This window comes from Cucurbita pepo, chromosome 2 (genome assembly GCF_057944985.1).
Source record: "Cucurbita pepo subsp. pepo isolate OVF chromosome 2, ASM5794498v1, whole genome shotgun sequence".
In the NCBI taxonomy this organism is placed as follows: domain Eukaryota; kingdom Viridiplantae; phylum Streptophyta; class Magnoliopsida; order Cucurbitales; family Cucurbitaceae; genus Cucurbita; species Cucurbita pepo.
This window is the reverse complement of record NC_141799.1, coordinates 1784928-1795210: the sequence shown is the minus strand read 5'-3', so window position 1 is coordinate 1795210 and position 10283 is coordinate 1784928. Positions and strand designations below refer to the sequence as shown.

Here is a 10283-nt window from a genome sequence, read left to right as displayed (position 1 = left end):
ACTTTTTTAAAAATTTCAAAAAATACCTACGAAAATTTTAAAACACCTTGATTTTTATATTTAAAAAAATTAAAAATATTTTATTTACACCATAAATTATTATTATTATTATTTTATTTTAAACTTTCAATAGTTTCGTTAACATCCTCAACTTTTTAAAAAATTTCAAAAAATACCTACGAAATTTTTAAAACAGCATTAATACCCTTGATTTTTATATTAAAAAAAATTAAAAATATTTTATTTACGCCATAAATTATTATTATTATTATTTTTATGTTACTTTTGAAAGTTCATTAATATTTAAAAAACGTGGAACAAACTCTAAATTTATTTTTTAAATTTTTACCGAAGTTTTAAGGTGTTTTAAAGTTTTTAAAAACGTTCAAGGGTATTAACGAAACTTTAAAAAATTCAAGGGTTTTTTTTTTTTTTTTTAAAGTTTAAATGTATTTTTAAAACAAACTATTTTCGTCCACGACTAATTGTAATGTTAACTCGAGCACAGTTTCACTTCATTCCAATAATTCAAAAAACATGATTTCAATAACTCGATGACTAAAATGATATTTTTACCAAATTATTTCATATTTGCCTAAAATTTATCAACGGAATAAAAGTGGGAATCTCATAACTACTTGTATTGAAAAATGTGTCATTTTTGTCTCGATATAGATGCAAATTTGACTTGATTACATAATAGGAAAGTTTTCCCGATACTATCATTCCTATTGCCATATATCATTTCAAATTGATCATGAAGTTTATTAACATTAAATAATTATTTTTTCGATAAATAAAAAAAATTAGAGGTTTAAATTAGGGATGCTTGTGGATCGTGTTAGGTTGAGACATTTTTTAGATCTAATTGTTCGGGCTGTTACTATATAATGATATAATCCGACCCAACCATAAAAATTTTTGGGTTGGGTTGGTTCCAGTCATAGTTTAACCGATAAAACATTTAATTATTTATTTTTAAATTTTTAATTAATTTTTGTAACCGATATATTTTAAATAGAGAATTTTTTTAAAAAAGATATTGGAGAAAAAATAATTATAAAAATTAAATAAATATTATTATTTTTATAAATAATGTCCAATTACATAATAAAACACAACTTTTAATTTAACTAACTGTGTTTTGGTCAAAGTCAACAAGTCCACGTCAGCGTCGACAGAGCTTCCCAGAGACCGGAGAGAAGACTCAATTCCATCCAATAAAAACAACCCACGTCATCTAAATGCCACGTGTATATTTCCAATTGGATGGAACAGAGGTTTCTTACGTGTCACCCAAGCCACGTCGAAAACCCAATTTACTTCAATTTCCGTGACTTCACAAAGAGAAAAGGATTAATTAATTATTTAAATCTAATTTTGAGTTCCACCGATCGAACTCAAAATCGAAATTGCAAAATTCTTCCATTTTCGTTCTTCACGTCGTTGGTATTGGCGAGTTCTTCCGATCAACCGTGGCTTCTTCAGGGTCCTCAGGTTTGTCTCGGAGAAAACCTTCGTCTTCCGCTTCTCCTCCGCCGTCAACGCCGACGAGGATCGTTTACAGAGAGAGAGTTTCGCCGTCGCATTCCGATTTGCCTTTCTGGCAGCGTAACTGGTTCATCGCCTTGCTTTTCGTTATGGCTATCGGTTTCTTCGCTCTTGCGCTGTTTCTCTTCCTCGGTCTTGATCTCGACCATGGCTCTCTGTCGTCTGCCTCTGCTGCGTCATCCTCGGAGGGCGTTGAGGTTTGAATCTGTTAACCTTGTTAAGCGATTTGTTCGTGTTTGCATCGATTCTTTTGCACTGGAATCTGATTAGAAGTTTATGATTAAGTTTTTTAGTAAATCGACAATGTTGATTCATTTGAACTATAAATCATGAAAGATGAAAAAAGATCACTAAAAGGAGGTAGATAGGTGATACATTGAAAATCAATTTAACTTTTCAACCTCGTATTTCATTTGCTTAAAAATGTGCGGGAAGCTGTCTTTTAAGGAGATTTGGATTTTCTCTTGGGATTTTCCTGCTTGGCGTAGGAGTGATCAAATGAAATGGACGAGGAAAGATTTTGATGAGTGAGGAAAACGGCAATATAGATTGGAATTGAACTTAGAAGTGTGAAGCACTCGGAATCTTCTCAAACGCAGATAGAAAACTCGATGGAAATCGCTTGGTTTTTTCTTTTCACTGAATCCATCTCTTAAGCAGATATTGATTTTTTTTTTCTTTCCTGTAATTCTTTAATCCTAATCTATTGAACAAAGCTTGAATTGGGTAAGTGAATCATGTACTTGGAGTTGATATATTGATTGGTGTGTTTGTTGGACAGATTACTTATGGGACAGTGCTAAAGCTAATGCACGAGAAAACTAAATTCCGTTTGCATTCCCACGACGTGCCTTATGGTTCTGGTAGTGGGCAACAGTCGGTCACCGGTTTTCCAAATGTTGACGATTCCAATAGCTACTGGGTAAATCTCTTCCCATTGCAATTTTACTCGTTCCACATTTCCATGTGGAACAAAAGCTGTCATCTGTTTGTCCCCCTCTATTATTTTCGTGTTTCGGTTGCAACTGTAACAAGTTTATCATTGGCAGATAGTAAGACCTCAGCCTGGGACATCAGCAAAACAGGGAGACACCATTAAAAGTGGAACAATTATCAGGTTGCAACACATGAAAACAAGGAAATGGCTGCACAGCCACCTGCATGCATCCCCAATATCGGGAAATCTAGAGGTTATTGCATTGTGCATTTCACATTTAACAATTTTTTTGAGGACTGGATAATCTCATATGCGTCGATTGCATTGCATCTCTCCATATTATCTGCTTACTGCTGTGATGTTCCTCTTGTATTGATTTTTTTTTTTGGTTGCTTTCGTTTTTACTTCATGGTGATTGAATTAATAATATAAGCTCAACGCTGCCATTCTTCAAGTGCATTTATTGAGCTCGACATTGTTTCTGCATCATGGAGGTAGAAAGTTAATCTGTTTGCGATGCATGTTGAACTTGGGATTGTATTCCCGAGAATTCAGTTATTAGTTACTAACGAAAGCCATAGTGGATCATACATTTTGTAGAACTAATATGTGCTTTCCTCGTCTTCTCTTGCCTGCCCAAACTTTTCAAGTATATGACTTTGCCTCATCTGTTTGGAGAATGTTCTGTTCGTTTTCGATGTACATGTACTATATTTCTAGCATTCACGACCTCTAAAAATTGTTGGTTGAGTATTTCATTCTGCATTTATAAATTTTTGCCCTATGCTAGATTCTGTTCTTGAATTTCCCGAAGAAACCAAGTCGAGGTTGGTCGCCATTATATTTTGCATAACAAATGTATTTCAAAATTTAACTTTATAGTATGACATTAATTATCATTTCGTTTTTTATAACGCTTTCCTTTCTTCTTCGTACAAGACATTCATGCAATGTCTTTTTTAGTTCTGAATCACTTTTTCTATTTTGAACGATATCAAAGTTTTCCCAGTCATTATGATGACATGTTTTCTGTTGGACTTGTTTATGCAATTGGCTTATTCCATATGCATGCCTCATTGTATATGGTTAGGGAATATGAGGATTTTGGATCCAATTTCTGGTCATGCTTTCCAACTTTCCATTAATATATGGTCATTAGACATGACAATTTTGATTTCAAATCCTAATTATGGCTTTTATGCTCCTTAACGGTTCTAGACTCTGCTGGGTGCAGGTCAGCTGCTTTGGTGGAGATTCTGATTCCGACACTGGGGACTACTGGAGGTGAGACAATTTAAAAAATGTATACTACACATCTCGATACGAACGAATGGTTCCTCACCTGCAAAATTCAACAGGCTTATGATCGAAGGGAGTGGGAAGACATGGAAGCAAGAACAGAGAGTTCGGCTTCAGCACGTCGACACCAATGGCTACCTACACAGCCATGACAAGAAGTACAGCCGCATAGCCGGAGGGCAGCAGGAGGTGAGAACAACAAACAAATGATAGTGATTTGGAAGTGAGAACTCCTAACCATTTTATATGGCTTTACAGGTCTGTGGAGTCCGAGAAAAGCGAGCTGACAACGTCTGGTTGGCTGCCGAGGGCGTTTACCTCCCAATCACCGAGACGAAGTAGAAACTTTCTGGTGAGATAACAATGTATTAACTTTCAAAATTAGGCTACTTCTAGGTTCTTGAAATATTGAGAGACTGTTTGCCTGTTTTACATGAAGTTGAGCTGATCATTATTACTTAAAGAAATATGGATGAAGTGTTCCATAGATTGCTGCTATTCATTGATAGAGTATGTTACAATTACATCATGTATTTTGGATAATATAGTTCAACTCTGGGGGGAAACTGATATTTAATGAAAAGAACCTTCCACTTTCAATCACCTCCTCTTCCTTGCCAGGGCAGTTTGGTCTTTTTGTCTCGGCCAATTGTTTTTAATTACTATAAATTAATTCATATATCAAGGAACTTTCATTTATTTATTTATTTATTATTATTATTATTATTATTATTTTTTGTATTTTTGTTTTTGTGATGTCCCACATTGGTTGGGAGGAGAACAAACCACCATGTGGAAACATTCTCCTAGCAAACGCGTTTTAAAGCCTTGAGGGGAAGCTCGAAAGGGAAAGCCCATAGAGGACAATATTTGCTAGCGATGAATCTGGGTCAAATGGTATCAGAGCTAGACACCGGATAACGTGCCAGCCTTCTCGCTGTTCCCCGAAGGGGGTTAGACACGAGACGGTGTGCCAGTAAGGACGCTGGGCCCTAGAGGGGGTGGATTTGGGGGCGGTCCCGCATCGATTGGAGGAAGGAAAGAGTGCCAGCGAGGACGCTGGGCCCCGAAGGGGGGTGGATTGTCCCGCATCGATTGGAGGAAGGAAAGAGTGCCAGCAAGGACGCTGGGCCCCGAAGGGGGGTGGATTGTGATGTTCCACATTGGTTGGGGAGGAGAACAAACCACCGTTTATAAGGGTGTGGAAACTTTCCCCTAGCAGACCGTTTTAAAGTTTTGAGGGCAAGCTCGAAAGGGAAAGCCCAACGAGGACAATATCTGCCAGCGGTGAATCTGGGCCGTTACAGTTTGGGAAGGATATTAGTTTGTAAGTCTCATTTAAGGAAAGTGGTTCTTTTCTATTTCTAATTAATTTAAGTATAATTACTAATGAATACGTTTCAAGAGGGTGTTTTCCTTTTTTTGTCATTTTTATTCACATTCAAAAATTTTAATACTTAAATTATTTTTTGAAAAACAGTAACTATTTTAAATAAACTCATCTCATGCAAGTCTTAATTTGAAAAAAACACATAACCTTGATATAAATTAATGGTTCATGCCGATATTTGTGACTAAAATCATCCATAAAAAAATGCTTACTAGATATCAATTTTAGTTCAAAAAAAAAAAATCATCTTATTCTAATTCAAGCAAGCATAGTAAAAAATCACATCACATAAACAATTAAACAATGACTAACATAAAAATAATTATGGGTTTTAATAAATAATCTTCCAAAAGTTAAGAAACATTTATTTTCCATTAAATATTCACTTGATAACCTTTGACTTTTTTAGTTTTAAAAAAATTAATTTATTAATTTTTTCCAGTTTTGAAACAAATATGATATGAAAATTAAATTAAATCCAATGTCCAAAGAAACATCCTTTAAGATTTCACAAATTGTACAGCCCCACAAAATCGCTGTCGGACAACGCAACACAAACACAAACACAAATCTACTAGACACCATTTATTAAGTATAAGCAAATAAGCACCCGGAGCTTTAAGGTTCCAAATGCAGCAGCTGAAGATGATGAACATCAAAATTAAATAAAAATCAATGTCAAGGTAACTATATGGTTTCTAAGACTCAAAACGCCACCCACTTGATATTCAGGAGGATTCTCATTCTGTCCTCATTGCTCGAGATAAGACCTTCATAAATAACTCAACTACCGATCATAATTCTCATTACTTCACACATCAAATTCCCAATAAAAATAAAAAAAAGAATCGAGAGAGACAAACAAGTTATTCTCAGCCTATCAACGTATCATACTCCCGTTAGCGTGATAGACAATAAATGAAAGTATCATACTCCTTTTAACGTGATGGACAATAAATGAAAGTGGTATGTAATAATACTAATTTTATTAAAAAAATTATTGTCAACAGTGCATTTCCAAATAATTCTAATTATTGTTGCTAGACCACTAGAGGCACAGGGAGAGGGTGTCATTTTCAAATAATTCTCAAACACATTAACTGCCTACACCTTCCACTTCCTTCCCCTTGTTTATTGCAAGTCCCAGCTACTTCTGGTTTAACAACAAAGCAATTGCAGCACCTCATTTTAATAAATATATGACATCTTTGGGGAAAGTTAGTACTTGATTTTGTGCAGAAGACCTATAGAATAGCTAGCTAGTCCAAAGTTAAAGAGACCCAAAAGTTAAAAATGAAAATAAAGAAGTTGCAGAGATCAACTTTCCAAATCTATATTGAATTAAAAGCACTGTAGCATAATGCTACATTTGCAGTAGAGATGTTACCTCTACAGCTCGCATCATCGTTTACAAGGAAAACTGCATCATTCCTGAAGAAGAAATATAATATAGCTTTGTTAGTATAATTCAAATCATATCATGTTTATAAAGTTCTTAAGAAATGTTATAGAAGATCCTGAGATAGAGAGTAAAATATTGGAGAGCAAGAGGCAAGATGTTGGGAGACAAGAAGGGGCAGTGAACAGTACCTGTTTCAGCTACACCTTCCAAATTCAAGGAAAATAAATAAATAGCATTTTCAGGTTTCTACTTTCTAGGAGGAAAAATAATGTTTGTAAGAGAAATATGTGTACCAGTGTTGCTAATATTAAATACTACGGGGGCCAGTGATTTATATGAGGAACAAGAAAGAATAATTGGGATCTCCAAAAATCTAAGAGTCCTCGACTATGTTCTATCACTAAATTCTATTCCCCATTTGGTATGGTTCTGATTTTATGAACCTAAACTTATTGGGAGCACAAGATAACTTGTAATAAAGATCTATTTTCCATTGTCATGTAAGTTTAAGCAGTAAGAGTTAATCAAATTTAGAAGAGAACAAAGCTACAAAATAGATGAAATGTTTCAGATCTTCCTCTAAAATGGTGTTAGAAATTAAATAGCATATGATGTACGCTCATATCATTGGCCAATAGGACCAAATTAAAACTTTTTAGACCATACGAACTATATTGCAAAAACATCATAACAATGATAACTAGAGCATATATTTAACCTAAATTATTAAACAAATCCTAAATACATTTGTGATATTAAATTTATAATAAACAATGAGTCGAATTAACTTTATGATGAACAATAAGGCTAGTTAAATAACACCCACAAGAAAAGAAAAAAAAAACAAACTGCACAAGATAGATGGATTTATGAAGAGAGACGACTAACTTCAGAATTATCGAGGATACCAGAATTCCTGGCAGTTAGGCACTCAAAACGGCAAGCTTCTTGAAGTGGAGCTTGATGTGAGGGACTTGAAATGATCAGAAGGCACAAGATCTTGAGGTAAGTTCGCTCTCCTAACGATTCTCCTCATGTTGTTTTGCAAGCTCTGCAGCACCAATTGCTTCACAGCATTCTTCTCTTCACTCACCAAATCATCCAATCCTTCCACTTCTGCAGAACCAAGAATTGGGTTTGTAAAAGAAGATGAACCACCACAAATTGGAGCAGAAGAATTCCAACCATAATCATCCGATATCTCTTTTTCTTTATCGACCCTCAAAATCTGCAATATCCTCGAGGCCCTCTTTTGAGTCAACGTACTGCCCAAAAGAGTTAGTTCCAACAAAGTGGATGAAATCCCAGCTTCAATCATTGCCTGTCTATCACGATAAGATTTGTGCGCCATTGCCATTAAAATATACGAGGCCTTCTCTTGGCACCCTGGCGAATCACCCCAATTCAATACATCAATTACTATTGCAAATGAATCTGGAAAAGTGCTTATGGCTTCTCGGCCTTCTGGGATTGATACCACATTGCTTAAAATAGAGAGAGCTCTTTCACTGACTTCCATGTCTCCCATCGAGTTTAGAAGAAATGGGATCAACTTGGTTTCTAAGATAAATGGAACGTTGGATGGGAAAATAGAGAGGTTATATAGCGCACGTAGAGCATCTTGTTTGACTTGTGAACTACCTTTTTTGTCTGGGTCGTATAAGTTCTTCACCAGGAAAGGAATTGCACCTGATGACCCAATTACCAGTTTGTTGGTATCTAATGCGCTCAAGCCGAGGAAATTTGCAACTATGGCTTCGGAGACACATGGATTTATGGAATTATCAGATTCGATCAGCTTAAGCATTTTGTGAACAGTACCTGCTTTGACAATGTCCGCCTTGTTCCTGCAAAGAGGGTAACCAATTAACTAAATCCAAAGAACTCATAATTCCGGAAATAAAGTTGTCAATCTATGTATGTAAATTAGATTAAAAAAAAAAAAAGATTATCATGTGGCAGGGGAATTAAGACAAAACAAGGACATCAAGGACATCCACATATCAATCACTGGAGAAAATCACAATGGAATCAGAAGTTTATAGAACTTGGAATAGAAAGCATCAATAAAACAAAAAATCGCAGAAACATGTTGGAGAGAATACTGAAAGTGACTCCTCAGTACCCAAACAAAAATATAGGAAACTGGATAATCACAAATCCCACGCAGAATGAAGAACACATGGAGATTAGGAAAGAGAAAGAGAAAGAAAGAACAAAAAAACAACCGATTAAAAAAACGCGCGTTAAGTTAAAACATGTGAAAATCAAGAAAATGGAGAGAAGAAAGTGCAATAAACAATTCAAAATCGGAAGATTCCAATGAAAAAGAGAACTTACATATCGTTTCCAATTCCAAGATTGAGCAATGCATAAAGCGAGGCGATCTTAGATTCATTGTCTTCCAAATCAAGCATTCCAATCAGCGGCGAAATGGCTCCGAGTATTGCGAACGTCTCTCTCGCTTCTGCATCTTCTTTTGCAAGCAACCTAACTCGACTCGCAGCAGCTCTCCTCTTCACCAAATCATCATCCTGCAGTTTCTTCACCACGCATATGAACTCCTCCAGATCCTCCTCCTCCTCCTCCTCCGTCTCCTGCTTCGATTCCTGCAATGACTCCAACCTCAGAAGATCGAACAGCTTCTCCGACTTCGCATTAGACCGCTTCGGCCTCACCGACTTCCGTTGATTCACAATCTCGGACGCCGGTTTAATCGCCGAGGCAACAGTACCATCGCCGTCGTGGTGATAACAATAGCGAAAACTTCCGCTACAACTTACAGCGTCAAAAATCTTCTTACGGAATGAAGCAGCGGAGAATGACGTACGAAGGCGAAAATTTCCGCAAGCGGCAGTGGAAGTGGAAACTCGGTCAAAAACTACAGATCCGACATTGTTTCTTTCACACTTGACCATATCGGCAACCGGAAACTGCTTCTGAAACTAGATTGCAGACAGAAGAACACCGCGAGGAATCTCCAGAGGAAGAAGAAGAACAACAACAACATTGAACTGCATTATTGCTCTTATTTTGCTCCGTTCTTCGATCTCCTTGAAAAATTTCGTTTGGTTTTTGCAGAGCTTCACACTCTGCTCAGAACTAGAAAAGAGTTGGCAACTTCAGCGGCAAAAAATGGCGTACCGAAAAATCAGTTGTGGCATTAAATAAAATAAATAAAATAATACAAAATTGTTATAATTTAGATAATAAGAAAAAATAGACATATTATTTCAATATTTAATATATTCTTTTAAAAAAAATTAAAAATTAAATCTATAAATGCGAGAATTGATTTCTTTGCTTTTTTTTTTTTAATTAAAAAGTTTTAAATTTATTAATAATTTAAATATTTTCTTTTAAAATATGAAATTCAAAATCCACAATAGATAAATTAAAGAAATAAATACAATTTCCAAAAATATATATATTTTAAAAAATATATAATTTAAAAATAAGCTTGTAAATTAAAATAAGTTAAATTATTATTATTCTAAATAAATGAGAGAGCCATTACAAAATTTTAAACTATATTTAGTTTTTTCAATAAAAATTAATATTTCAAGCATGCATGCGTCCTATTAATAGATCTATATCACAAACAATCTAACGGACAATAAACGGATATGTCAAACTCTTATTTTAGACCTAACCCTGACATGCATCATATTCACTATTAGATTAGCACGATGTTCGATTTTTCA

The 10283-nt window shown here is 35.1% G+C and overlaps 2 protein-coding genes across 6 annotated transcripts; one reads left to right on the top strand and one right to left on the bottom strand.

Annotated features, from left to right (window-relative positions):
• The first annotated feature begins 1381 nt into the window (after positions 1-1381).
• On the top strand, positions 1382-4390 carry LOC111788281 (stromal cell-derived factor 2-like protein). The gene is made up of 6 exons (XM_023668600.2): positions 1382-1748; positions 2333-2473; positions 2601-2741; positions 3723-3772; positions 3847-3976; positions 4046-4390. The coding sequence occupies exons 1-6, from the start codon at positions 1641-1643 to the stop codon at positions 4127-4129; spliced, it is 654 nt and encodes a 217-aa protein (XP_023524368.1). The 5' UTR covers positions 1382-1640; the 3' UTR covers positions 4130-4390.
• A 1313-nt stretch (positions 4391-5703) lies between these two features.
• On the bottom strand, positions 5704-9733 carry LOC111788160 (U-box domain-containing protein 45). 5 transcript variants are annotated; one of them, XR_015419756.1, is made up of 4 exons: positions 8920-9733; positions 7488-8426; positions 6565-6608; positions 5704-6330 (listed from the first exon to the last, which is right to left on the bottom strand). XR_015419756.1 is itself a non-coding variant. In XM_023668406.2 (3 exons), exons 1-2 carry the CDS (start codon positions 9495-9497, stop codon positions 7511-7513), a joined length of 1494 nt encoding a protein of 497 aa, XP_023524174.2. In that variant the 5' UTR covers positions 9498-9733; the 3' UTR covers positions 6351-6608; positions 7488-7510. The 5 variants fall into 5 exon arrangements, 2 of the variants coding, with proteins under 2 accessions (XP_023524174.2, XP_023524173.2); XR_015419754.1 differs by having other exon boundaries at positions 5705-6330; positions 7468-8426; positions 8920-9732; XR_015419755.1 differs by having other exon boundaries at positions 5706-5816; positions 7468-8426; positions 8920-9732.
• Positions 9734-10283: the final 550 nt, after the last annotated feature.

What these genes read in the sequence shown, in the direction of transcription:
- LOC111788281 (XM_023668600.2), top strand. Translation starts at nt 1,641, where the DNA reads ATGGCTATCGGTTTCTTCGCTCTTGCGCTGTTTCTCTTCCTCGGTCTT. An exon ending in GACACTGGGGACTACTGGAG is followed by an intron (nt 3,773 to 3,846) that starts GTGAGACAATTT and finishes AAAATTCAACAG; the next exon opens with GCTTATGATCGAAGGGAGTG. An exon ending in TAGCCGGAGGGCAGCAGGAG is followed by an intron (nt 3,977 to 4,045) that starts GTGAGAACAACA and finishes ATGGCTTTACAG; the next exon opens with GTCTGTGGAGTCCGAGAAAA.
- LOC111788160 (XM_023668406.2), bottom strand. Translation starts at nt 9,497, where the DNA reads ATGGTCAAGTGTGAAAGAAACAATGTCGGATCTGTAGTTTTTGACCGA. An exon ending in CTTGGAATTGGAAACGATAT is followed by an intron (nt 8,427 to 8,919) that starts GTAAGTTCTCTT and finishes CCCTCTTTGCAG; the next exon opens with GAACAAGGCGGACATTGTCA.